The following is a 14,020-nucleotide window of genomic DNA, read 5'->3' as shown; positions in this document are numbered from 1 at the left end:
TGCTGTGTACACAAACACACACGCACATTACTGCAGGGGACTTGAATCCTTCGCCTTTTTCATATTTCTCTTTTGTCTGACAGCCGTTTTACACTGATCATGTTTCCATCGTTGCTTTGCTCTGAAGGACTGCATTACCCACAATGCACACCGCCTCAGTAGCGAATGAGCTGTAGTTCTTAAAATCCTCAAAGTGCATTCTAAAACATGCTAAAGCCTTTTAAAACGTGAGTGAATGTGTGAAGAGCAGATGTGTGTGAAACAGTTTTAAATAACATTTCATTGTAATATCTTAAACATGCACTCAGTAATTTTTCATCATTAAAATATGTCAAAGAAATTTGGTGCCAGTGGTGTCAATATAAAGGCCAATAACACATAGATTAGGGGATTTTAAAGTTTGTGAGTCTGTAATAATTGTTTTACAGTTTTTACACTGAAGACTGTGTAAAAAGTAATGGCTGTTGAAATTCAGTTTTCACATGAATAAATTAAAAATGTAAAACATAACACATATTTAATTGACACAACAGTTATTAAATTATTTAAAGTGTAATAAATTAATATTTCACAATAGTACTGTTTTATCATTTAATTTTTGTCCAAAAAAATGCAGCTTGTTGTGCATAAGAAAACATTTAATAAAATTTTACCTAATCTTTTGAACAGTAGTGTATATATGCAAAATTATATTCACAATCACAAATTCACAAATTAAAATGTAATAGTAAAAGACTTGTAAGAAATGATTTGATTAACTGCAGCATCATTTAGAATACTATTCTATTATTGACAGTGCAGTAGAAAATTTAACTATTTTTAACAACAACAAAAAAACACTGAATTTTGGAAACTGAAACTTACACTCAATTATTTTGTTTGACATGTATTTACATGTTATACATATATAGCTGCCTCTATGTTTTATATTTCCAGTTCCATCATATTTTAGCAAAAAAATTTAAAATCCCCTAACTGCACCATTAAATTCTACCACAGATCTAAACCTACTATAAAAAAGTCCTTCTCAGACAAAAGCCATACAAGACCTATATAAAATAATTTCTCAAGAATTAAATTCCTAAAGATTTTGTTTTGTCAATGTGTTTTTTTGCATCTCATGCATTGGATGGTGAATGTCATTACCTGCTGTACTATGGTAGTTAGTTCCAAGCACAGCTGAATCACGTTGTTCCTGGTCATGGAATAATCTGTAACAGCAGCAAATGGTGACCTGCAAAAGAAGTAACACCTGAAATTAACTGTTAGATTATTCTTACAGCCAGACCCACAAGATGCACAATTTGACTGTGCTTACAAATTGTATGTATCTATTGGTGTGTACTATGGTATGTGCTATCCCTGTTGACTATCAATGTACTCCAGACCCAGTTTCTCTCTTCCTGTGAGTGACGAAGTGAATGTGGGTCGTGTGTATTGAGGCTTTGTTCTATATTTACAGGGCTGTAGGAACATTGGTTCATCGTTTCCATCCTGTCTCTAAATATTCCTCTAAGGCCGCTGGGAACACCAACTGACGCATGCCCAGAAGCCCCTCACAATTTAAGAAACTCTAACATTCTTTCACCCGCTGGGCTAAAAATCATTCATTCAAAGATCTCACAAGCACTCTTATACCACCCAAACACACTAAACTCGCTTTTTGAGACAGGATTTGAGATATGGCTCTCGGCTAATACCAAATCTCCCTTTAAAACTCCCCTCATAAATGTCAGTGGTTTTGCTTGACTCCCAAATATCACTTTGCAGAACTGTAGATAAGTTCTGCCTGACCCCTGTACAAGGACACCTGTCGGCAAGCATGGACACGAGATTTCACAAGAACTGTCTGAAAAAAACCTGAGGGGAGGGAGAAGGGAGAGAGCAATAAGACAAAATGTGAGAGTGAGACAAGAAAAAGACAGCCGCAAAAGTTCAATACCAAGTCATCTGAGCTAGACTGAGAGACGCTGAAATCTATGCAGCTAACTCTATTCTCTCCAGGACTGAGTAGACTTCATTACATCCAACCTTTGCTCTTTTGAAGCATTTGAGAACACGCATCAGGACACAAAGGCACCAGGCCGACAGGAAATCCTTCAGTTGGGTAAAAAAAGTCCACTACCATCTCCTCAAGGTAAGGCCTTAAAGTTGTACCTCGTCCTGCTCCCGTTTTTTAATCAGTGCATGAGACTCTGGGAGCTGGTGTGTGCTTATAACTGTTTATGTGCTGCTGTCTATCTTCATTTCAAAGATCCCTTTACACTTAGAGAGAGGATCCGAATACTTTCATCTCCCATCTGTGCAAATCAATGAAACTGCATTAACACTATTAAAAGGGTCTTACTGTATGATGTGATTTCAAGTTTTCCTTTTTCTTTGGAGTGTTATAAGCTGTTTGTGCACAGATAAGATCCCTAAAGTTGCGAAGACTAGAGTTTTAAACCCAAAGAGATATTCTTTATAAAAGTTAAGACTCGATCACTCCCTCCTAAAAACGTCTCATTTAAACATGCCCCCACATCACTGTGTGGGAAGATTTGCATAACACTGCCCAAATGTTCACTCAAAGAAAGAAGGCGTAACTTTGATTCTCGCTGTAGTATTGTTGCTTCCGCTGCAAAAAAAGACGACACATCTAGAAATCAGTAGTTACGCTGTATTTACAACACTGTTCCAGAACAGTACAACCCAAATATTCAGATGTGTGCAGCGCAGTTTACAGAAGACATGGGAAAGTAGCCTACAATGTCATGTACACACAAAGGCTGTTTTTTTATAAAATGGGGCAGGTCCAACTTTGCAAGGACAGTCTGGCGCTTCTCACTTAACAGCCTGTAAGAATTTGCCACTGACAATTCAAACGCGAGCTTTGAGCAGTGTAGAGTAGGGCTTGTTGTGTGTCACCTCTCCGTTCACAAAATTGTTTTATGTTAACGCGGCGCGATATCCAGCGCAATGCGTAAAAACACAGTATAAGTTATTGTAATCAGTAATTATGTCCACAATGGATGCAACAAATCCCTCGTTTGTAATGGATTTTATTGGTTTTAACTCGTGCTGGGAGATGGCATCACATTCAGCCAATCACAATGCACTGGATAGCTGGCCAATCAGCATACACCTCGCTTTTCAGAATGATGACCTTTGTAAAAATTTACTGTTTCAAAAAGGTGGGGCATAAAGGAGAAACAATAATGTACAGTATGTGGAAAATAATGTTTTCTGAACCTTAAACTGCATTAACACATTGCATTACACCGAATACACAAAATAATGTTGCTTTTTAGCAACAACATATGACCCCTTTAATGTAAGGCCATTTACATCTATGCATTTGGCAGGTGCTTTTATCTAAAGCGAATTGCATTGCATTCAAGGTATACATTTAATCAAATCACAGATTCCCTCAGAATTAATGATCTTGGTGTCACTAGTGCTGTAATGCTGTACTGTTTGAGTTTCAGGAACCTTTATCCAAGTAAGAATTATCACACAATTACAAGTTAATCTATAGGCAACTATTGGTGCACCATTCAAGAAACTGATGGTTCAACAGTTATTGGCCAATACCGTTCCAATCATTCAATATATTTTATATATTAATATAATTGTAGTGTATTTATATTTTAGACTTTTTTATATTATATATAAAATATAATTAAAATGTAGTTCTATTTTTTTTCCTGAACCCCAATCACACTTTTTCAAACAGTTTCTGCAAATCTTATGTTAATCTTGAATACCTATAACATTCATCATATCTCAGAAGAGTTTTTAGTTTTATCAGCCGTGGGCGGAGCTAAAGAGTCACAAGCACATGGTAAAAAAGCCAACTAACAAAAGTCCTCCCGGTAAACATAAAACTGTAAAACTCAACTAAGATATTTTGGAAGTGTTCATGCATGATAAATAGATTAAACAAATTCATTCCTTAAATGTTAAAAAATATGCAATGGAGAATTTTTAGTTTTCATTGAAGCTCACGATTTTTGCATGCGCACCTTGAGACTTCAGCTACAGGAGTTTCCAAAAGTTGATACTGATGAAAGTAAAAGTGACATGATGTAGTCCCACACTCTGAATTTGTGCTCTACATTTAATTCATCCAATTGCACACAAAGCAGTGAGCAGTGAAAAAGCCCCCCCCCCCCCAATGAACACAAACCCGTAGCAGTGGGCAGCCATTTTTCCTGCGTGTCTGCAGGAATGCCACCAATTTTAAATGGAAAAAAGCCATTATCAATGTTTAGCCGCCAGAATCATCAACTGTCAATATAGCTTATACTCTGACTATGATCTGTTATGCCTTTTTTTAAATTTAATTGACAGAACCTCCTCTGCATTCCAATAAGCCCCTCCCACCAGGAGCGCCATCCACAATGAATTAAAAAGAGGGAAAACCCACCACAAACCCAAAAGAAGCAGCCAGGTACCATTAAAATGATGATCACAGACTTGGCAAGTGGCAGTGGAGAGCTGGTGACAGCCCGGATGGATATCAACCAATAACACTTAAGGGACCAAGCATCTCAAGTCAGTCATAATGTCTTTTGGCTTCCGATCCATTCACCTGTGCTAGTGTAACTCCATTCTTCCCTCTCGCTCTCAGAGTTCCTTTTGTTCTTCCACTATGACTGCAGGGGAGACGACAGCTCTACTGGGGACTTTTTTGGCAGAGAAGAGAGGCTGGGGAGCGTAATTAGGCCAGCATTAATGAACGAAGGGAACAAGGCACACACCCTCCCAATCGGTGGCCTTGTTCCTACAGCGTACGATCAAGATTATGGAACTGAAACTCAGAAACCTCCCTAACCCAAACACTGATTGGCTATAAGTTCGCCTTAGTCAGCAAGCTGATGTGGATAAGTCCTCTCAGCTTGATCCCAATCCAGAATGTGCCAATGTAAAATGTGTGTGATATGGACTGCTCTCAAGTCCAGGATCGGAGAGTGGGGTGGCAGACACCCGGGCACAGCAAAAGAGAGATTACGTTCTCAGCAGGGTGAAGCTGAGAGGATATCAAATGCCATCTGATGAAAAGATTCCTACTGTGCAGTGCTGTCCCAGTCCAGAGCTTTAAGCCAGGCTCAGTACCAGAGGGAGCTGGACCAAATCAAGCAGCTGGGTGCCAAATGCATCATTCAGCACAAACCAATCACCTGATTTACCTTCATTTCGAAATGAAAAGTAGAAATACTGCAGGACTACAGTCTTTAACCTAAGTGTCTTATGAGGTGTTTAATACTGACAGTGATTTGCAGCAACAAGGTGACTGGAAACGATTAATTTGCAATGGGAGCTGGAGAAATTTCTAGTAAATGAGAAGTGACACAGTACAACCACAACAAATTTGTGTTCTCTCAGCTTTAACATGTTACTGACTCTTCTTACTGTTGCTTTCAAGTCTATAAAATAATTTTTGCTAATTTGACAAAATCACCTTTAGACAGCTAGACAACATTATACTGGCGACAAATCAGCAGAACTTGAAATAATATAAAATATATGATAAGTGAGTGTCAAGTGAGTGATTTTTGCTGAAGAACAAATAGTTGTAAATAGATCCCTTTCTTACTTTTTCTCACCTCCTCACATATCGATCTCTCTGAAACACTGCTCGTCAATACATTATAAAAAAATCACAATCTTAAGACAACTGTACATAAACAGAAGCCATGTGGTTAAAACCTTGAGTCAAAAGAGGCAGAGTTACTAAGAGAGAAAGAGTCTGAGTTATACAAGACCTCTTCAATCTTTGCACCTGATTGCTGAGGGGAGGAACACAAATCAACATGATTAAATTTGAGCAGACTAAAGCTGACCTCGCACTCACTACACAAGAAAGCCCAAGTCTGTAACTTCTGCCTGCCCTGTCACAAAAAATGCCACTGTAGGGGTGCTTCTCAATATCCCTCTTCATTTCCTCGCTTCTCTGTCCTCCATCCTAAGACCCAGAAACCGATCGAGCTCAGCCATCTTGTAGGACATCTCGATTTCCTAATTGCACTGCTAAGAGGCAAGTATCGAGGAGTTGAGGAGGCTTTCTGAGAAGTCATGAGCAAGGAAGTGTTTTATCGACTAAACGGGACACACGTGTAAATTCTCCTCCCCTTCACATCTGAGCTATGCCAGAAAATATAAACACACATAAATGTGAATATTAAGCATGAATTTATTGTAAATGTGGGTTATGTTTTGACAGTGCCTTTAATTTAGATATAATGTGCAACTTTCAGCTAATTACATTTATTTGCATCTCTTGATTTTAATGGCTTATTGCTTTTCATTTTTAAATGAATGCCTCTTATATAGGAAATAGAGAATGATTTCAAGAAAATGCAAGAAAATTAAACAAACTATAATACAATAGAACAAATAAAAAGCAGTTAATACATATATACATATACATTTTTCTCTCAGCCGTTTACTTTCATTTTAGACATAACCAACTTGAGTCTATATATAAAACGTTTTGACAGTATTAGCGCAAAAGATAAATTAATCAGGCACTGTTTGACAGGCTTTAGTGCCTGCCCTTCGGGTTTATGCGGCGCTCAGAAAAAGCACAGGACAGACCAGCGCACGAATGAAACATTTAAAAGCACATGCAAATAATGAGAGAGTAACTCTACCGCTGAGTTAACACTGCTGTGAATGCATGTGGTGTTGTACAATGTATGATGTAGACGCCAGATAGAATACAGCTGATAGAATGTGCGCTGTAGCACGATACTACGATATTTCTTCAAAAACAGATTGTGGACACATTTCTATTGTCCATGATCAAAAATCGTCATATCGCACACATTTCTACTTTGAAGTTACGATAAAGGGAATGAGAATATGTCATTTAGCTTGATTCAATTCCTCCATCCTCACGGAATCAAAGAGAGGAAAGGAAATGAGGATGCACAAATAAGAATTGAGAACGCCCTAATTCTCAGTGCCATCCCTTGACTGGAAGGAAGACCATGCATGACATGATTTAAACATTCGTTCCTGGAAATGTTCCTGGATCAACACCCTCTGATGTTCCTGGAATAACACTCCAGGAATCACAGCCATATCTCTGAACCCAAACACTCAAAATTATCAGCCCGGGAAGGAACAACAAAGGATTCTGATGCAGGAATACATCTTTAATCCATAAAAACCAAGACTAAATTTCTCATAATGTACAGTCTGGGGTGAGTAAGACTTAAAGGCTGCATTTATTTGATCAAAAATACAGTAAAACAGTAATATTATGAAATATTTTCATGATATAAAATAAAAATTTTTTTTAAATGTAATTTATCTCTGTGATGATAAAGCTGAATTTTCAGCATTATTACTTTAGTCTTCAGTGTCACATGATCCTTCAGAATTCATTCTAATGTGCTGACTTGACAACATCATTAATCTGACTATCAACAATGAAAGGTGACAAGACACTGGACCTTAGGATGAATTTGGGAATTCAGTTCAATCAAATATCTGTTTATTTATATTAAGTATGTATTAAATCAATGTATAAATTAAAATGTATTGATTTGGTGTGTATGCGGCTCTTAGCAGGACTAACCTATCCAGCCAGGCTAGAAGGCTCTTAGCAGCAGCAATGAGGTCCACCACTGATGTGAGGAAATCGTTGGGCAGCTTACGAGTCGTCCGGCCATCGTAATGACCGCTGCGTCTGCGGCACGTGATGAAGTTCTGCAGGTTTTTGGCAGAGGCATTGAGCTTGTGAGAGAGAGTTTTCAGGTTTTCAGTCTCCAGCCCGTAGTTCTGTCAAACAAAGATAAAGACAATAAAGTGTTTTAGTGAAAAAAAAAAAAAAAACCTGGTTGGCAAACACTTGACTCAGTAAGGAATGACTCAGCCAGAATTGCTTTTCATTTCCCGCTGTTCTGACTTAATTTTAGATTTACAGATCTCCTTTCTCTGTTTTCAAATTCAGTTTTACCGTGCTTTATTGGCATAACAGAAGTTGTACATTTGTGATTGTGCAAACTGTGAAACAAGTGAAACAAGAAAAAGTTTATAAATTCAGTTACTTGAAAATATTTTCTTCAACCAAGCCTTAAATTTAAATTAATTTAAAGGGGGGGTGAAATGCTATTTCATGCAAACTGAGTTTTTTACACTGTTAAAGAGTTGGATTCCCATGCTAAACATGGACAAAGTTTCAAAAATTAAGTTGTACGTTTGAAGGAGAATTTCTGTTCCAAAAATACTCCTTCCGGTTTGTCACAAGTTTCGGAAAGTTTTTTTCGAGTATGGCTCTGTGTGACGTTAGATGGAGCGGAATTTCCTTATATGGGTCCTGAGGGCACTTCTGCCGGAAGAACGCACGCTCCAGTATAGCGAGGCTGAGCAGCACAGACATTTCACTGATCAGAGCGATTCACTGATCAGAGCGAGAGCGTCGCGAAAAGTCACAAAAGAAGTGTGTTTTTGGTTGCCAGGGCAAGACAACCCTGCACAGATTACCAAAAAAACAGCATTAAGGGACCAGTGGATGGAGTTTATTTTTACAGAGCATCAACGGAGTTGTGCAAGTGTTTTTGTTTGTTCCCTGCATTTCGAAGATGCTTGTTCACAAGGCCCAGTTTGACGACGGATTTGCGTATCGTTTATTTCTTAAGGATGATGCAATGGACTATCCCCAAGGAAAAAGGGTCACGATCATGTGTAGGAACCGCATGCGGTGAGTAAAACTGCTTCAAATATCTCTGCCTCCTTGTTAGTGCGTCCCCTCCCATGCCGGAGACCCGTGTTCAAGCCCCGCTCGGAGCGAGTTGTTGCTGCTGCTGCTCTCGTTCAGTTTCAGCCTCGGGATCTGATTCTGGATCATAAATAAACGGCTGAATCTGACTGTAAGCCATGGTTTGTTTTGGATGATGGTTTTTCCCTCACGGTAATGTCACAATTTCCACATGCTCTCAACGCAAAAGCCTATTCGCGCTCGTGATTCTTTAGCTCCGCCCACACGTCACGCCTCCAGCCGGTCGTGTTTTTCCAGGAAAAATCAGTACAGACTATCTTTCTCTTATGAATATAATACAACTAAAGACTTTTTGGATTTATGAAGGATGCAGTACTACTCTATATGTACTAAAGATTAACAGGATATTGAGTGAAAACGAGCATTCCCCCCCCCCCTTTAATATTAGTTTAACAGTACATTTTAAATTGTAATAATTATTTTAAATAAAATATAAAATAAATGTAATTTATATTATTGTAATAAATTAAAAAATGTTAATACCTATTAAAATAAAATAAAATAAAACTATACAAAATAAATTCAGTTAGGTTAGACTAAAGATAAAACATAACTGTAATGGATTACAGTGAGCATAAATTTAGTAACACAGACACAGGCACAAAGCACACCTCTCGCTGGCAGAGAATCTCTCTCTCTCTCTCTCTCTCTCTCTCTCTCTCTCTCTCGATCTATCTATCTCACACCCTCAAAGAGCATTCAGAGATCCCAAATGAATATTCATCACCTAGCATAGAGAGAGAGAGAGACAGCGCTTCATATGCAGAGGTGCGTTGAGTGGGTGGACACAGAACATAAAGTTCAGGCTATGAATAATGTACTGAGAGTCTCGCTGCCAACTGATAGGAGCTTACACATGCCACGCTCCACGCTGAGATAACACAATCAGCTCAGACAAATCAGCATTTCTAAATCTGCATAAAACACATCAGAACAAAAGAGCCAAAGAGCACACTTTGGTTTTCACATACGCATTGGCGTTTACTTATAGGTGTCTTTGGAGTATCTTAAAATCAAAATTGCTGATGTCTGTGTTTGTGTTAGAGAGGTCACAGCAGGTGCCTTTGGAAAAGAACCAAATTACCTTGTTCCTGCATAAAGAGTACTAATCAAGGGGCAGAGACTGATCAAACACAGCATTATGCATATCATGAACTGCACAGTGACAAAGGCAGAGGATCCAAATGCAGTAGTTTATTGAAGGGGTAATCTACAAACATTATCCAAAGGCAAAATAGGCAAATCATAAACAATGACAGAGTAAAGGTCTACAGAACACACATATACATACATATATATACATACATATATATATATATATATATATATATATATATATATATATATATATATATATATATATATATATATATACATACACACAGTAGGGTGAGCTAACCATGCTAATGAGACACAGGTGAAAACAATATGTGCTGATGATACTGGGCAGTGGAATTTGGGAAATTAAGTCCTTGATAGAATGACAGAAGTCTGGGATGAGTTCCCCCTAGTGGACAACCAGGGCACTCCAGATAGTGATCGAGACATAATTGTTTAATGCATGAGTTGGCAAAATTTGTGCTCGTGAGGGAGCAGTAGCAGAGCGAGTGAAAACCTCAACGCTCTGACTTTCCAAAAAATCTGCTCTTAGTTCCAGGCAAAATCTCACCACTCCACTCCGCTCACATACTCTGATCCAAATGCAGTAGGTTATTGAAGGTAATCAACGTAATCCAAATGTAAGCAAAGGTCATACATAAATAGGCAATACACAACAACAACAACAACAACAACAACAACAACAACAACAACAACAACAACAACAACAACAACAACAACAACAACAACAACAACAACAACAACAACAACAACAACAACAACGTAATCCAGAAAACAGGCAGACTAACAAGATGAGGAACCAGGATACAAGGCTTAGAATTGCAGTAATGACACATACAAGACTTAGCAAATAATGACAGTGAGAACCAGGCTTATATAGTGTGAGCTAACCATGCTAATGAGACACAGGTGCAAACAATAAGTGCTTATGAGTCTGGGCAGAGAATTATGGGGAATGAAGTCCTTAGAGTGGCAGATGTCTGGGATGGAGTGCCCTCTAGTGAACAAACAGGGCACTTCAACCAGTGATCGTGACAACGCACATACATTCAAGAGCACAGACAAACATTTGTTTATCAATCCATTGACTTTTAACTCTAAACATAACCCCCACAGAAATCTTTTTTCATTATTAGAAGGTGATGCACGTAATTATTAGAACGGAATATATTGTTACTATTAATAAAACAATTAAGAGATATACTATATATTCACTCACAATATTTATGCATGAATTACATATCACAATATAACAATATTATATCCATAAAAAAGTGTGTGATGTCATGTGTTATGTGTGTTATGTGTTATTGACCTTATATTGATAATGTTATATTATTGTTATATTAAAAAGTATACATACTGGGATATATATAGAATATAGAAATGGAATTAGCTGCAGAGCAATCTATTTATGTTGTATTTTTTTGACTGACAAACTAAAAAGATAATATAAGTTAATCAAGATAATATAATTAAACTATTTATAATTATAAACAATTGTGGCCAGTAAATGTATTGAACTCAAAACAAGTAAGGAACAAAAGATCAAATTAAAAGATTGGTGACTAGCTAGTTGTTACTGGCAATGAGGTGTTTTTTTTTTTTTTTTTTTTTTTTGTGTGTGTTTTTTTTGTACTTATTGAAGATTCTTCTTCTTGGAATTAGCAGAATGATTGTGAGTTAATATTGTTGATTGTACTGTCACTGGAATAGGACAACACTAATATGTGGCAACTGTCTTATCGATTATAGTAGATACCTACGGTTTAAATGTAAAAAAGGGGGTAGGCGTCAATAAGCTTAAGCTTCTGCCTACTCCTTTTGAGCATCAGATCCACGGTTTTATTTATTTGTTTTAATGTACTTGATCATTTGCGCATGTATCCTTTTTGGTTTCGCCTGTTGTGTTGAGGCTTGTTAGTTGTTACTATGTTGATTTTGTGGAATTCTGATGCCCAAATAAAAACAGATGATGATGATGATGATGATGATATAATATCAAAATCTTTTTTCTAATCCTATGTTAATTAAAAACAGCATACATCATTGCTATTAATAAAATACAAAATATATATATAATCTTTTATAATATATTATAAAATGTCACTAATAAATAATACTGTTATATCATTTTATGTATACACATTTAATTTCTAATAGAAATAAAAATAACATTTAAATATACAATAATTAATATTTATCAATAAAAAATTATGTGTGCATTATTATTTTATATAAATATATAAAATAAAAGTCACCATTTATGACTATTATTGTTATTATTATCCTTTTTATAAAGAGTTGCTCACAAAATATTGATTTACTGTAATTGATTACCAAAATTTTTAAATCTAAAAATTGAGAACCTGTGAGGGCTTTGTAGGGGCTGAATATAGAAAATATCATTAATTCACCATAAAACATCAGAAGTCAATGCAATCATGATAGAAAGAAAAAAAAATGTGTGCGTGTGTGTGTGTGTGTGCGTGTGTGTGTGTGTGTGTGTGTGTGTGTGAAATGTGCACACACAGTATCTCATCTCACATCAGTAGGAGATCGATGAGAGTAATGTGCTCCATCTTGTCTGAAGAACAAATCCATCACACACAAAGTACAAGTACAGGTAATAAAAACATACCTGGAACACTAAAATGGGTGTGTACAACACACACACACACTAACACACACACACACACACATACACACAGCCTCACAAAAGATACTTTAATCAGATTGTAGAGTTGGGTCCGAGTCCACCTTTGTCGAGTACGAGTCAAGACCAAGTCCACAAACATTGAGTCCAAGTCCGAGTCCGAGTCCAAAAGGGGTCGAGTTGGACTCAAGTCCGAGTTCTTAAAGGCCGAGTCCGAGTCGAGTCCGCCCGAGTCCAGAAAGTAATTAAATTAAAAAAGATTATAAATTGGTATTGTACATTTTTACATTCTATTAATATTTTAACCTTTCAACCCATTAAACCAATGGCAATATAAAAATGTAATAAAAAAATACCACTGTTACATCTAGTCATTGCCATTGAACATTTTTATTTTATGTCAACAGAACTAGTTTCCTATCAAAAAAGGTTTCAGAGGTTTTATTGTATTACAAGTGCATGAAAATACAAATAAACCTATTTTATTATTGTATCACACTATATTGTCCTCCAGTTAAAGATGACATTTCAGTTATTTAATGCCTCTCCCCCACATTTGACAGAGGTAAAGTGCAGCCAATGAGGAGATCCTTAATGATGACATTATGAATTTCTTGTTGTCTTGGAGAACTTGCATCATAAAGTTGCATTGCTTGTTTGGTCAGTTCTGGTCTTGCAAATCCTGCAATGCTGAGCTGTGCAGCATCTGTTGGTTGCTGCTGCTGTCTTTGGTGGTCGGTTGCATCGGTTTTCGGATCACCAGTAAACTGAACCGAAAACCGTTTCTTTCGGAGGCGTCCGATTTGAGAACAGATGAACTGATGATACTGCGCATGCAAGTAATTTTTCAAGTATTTTGTTAAACATCAGAAAGTATGATAAAACTATATATATACGGGGTTTTTTTTAAGATAGGGGCTACATGTTTCTAATCTGTATATTGTAGATTATGTATGGGCCAAAGGGGTTTTCAGGAAATAATTAAGACTCTAAAGACTCCATGTTTAATATGAATAAGGGATGATTTATGAAATATCTGTACTGTATTTACAGTTAATGATGACAGATTCACAAACTGAGTTTGTAGTAAACAGAACATGAACATGAGTAAAGCAGCTGATGATACTGAACTGCAGCATGTGCCGGTGTCCTGACATTTTATCCTACCCTGTCAGATTTTCCTACCCGGGTTTTGAGCGATTCTCGTTCTCGAGTCAAGAACCGGTTGTATCAGTTTTCAGACCATCAGTAAACTGAACCGAAAACCGTTTCTTTCGGACGCGTCCGATTCGAGAACCGAGGAGCTGATGATACTGCGCATGCGTGATTCAGCATGAAGCCGACTGACTCACAGCGCGTCTGAACCGAACTGATTCTTTTGGTGATTGATTCTGAACTGATTTTGTGCTAATGTAATGAGTGCGGGTAAACCGAGGGCTTGAATGAAGGGCAATCTGACGAAACGTAAGTTCATT

General features: G+C 37.2%; 1 protein-coding gene across 11 annotated transcripts in view; it reads right to left on the bottom strand.

The window, feature by feature from the left end:
• LOC127946161 (connector enhancer of kinase suppressor of ras 2-like) overlaps positions 1 to 14,020 on the bottom strand; it is a 68,785-nt gene that overhangs the window by 36,904 nt on the left and 17,861 nt on the right. For 6 of the 11 annotated variants that reach the window (XM_052542500.1, XM_052542502.1, XM_052542508.1 and 3 more), the window contains exons 3-4: positions 7,568 to 7,770; positions 1,147 to 1,252 (exon numbers count right to left, since the gene is read on the bottom strand). In XM_052542500.1, coding sequence (XP_052398460.1) covers positions 1,147 to 1,252; positions 7,568 to 7,770 — 309 coding nt within the window. The remainder of the gene's footprint in view (positions 1 to 1,146; positions 1,253 to 7,567; positions 7,771 to 14,020) is intronic. The other 5 variants (XM_052542504.1, XM_052542506.1, XM_052542507.1 and 2 more) reach the window with 1 other exon arrangement.

Source organism: Carassius gibelio, chromosome A24 (assembly GCF_023724105.1).
Source record: "Carassius gibelio isolate Cgi1373 ecotype wild population from Czech Republic chromosome A24, carGib1.2-hapl.c, whole genome shotgun sequence".
In the NCBI taxonomy this organism is placed as follows: Eukaryota; Metazoa; Chordata; class Actinopteri; order Cypriniformes; family Cyprinidae; genus Carassius; species Carassius gibelio.
The sequence above is the reverse complement of the archived record's forward strand: the minus strand, read 5'-3'. Positions and strand labels throughout refer to the sequence as shown.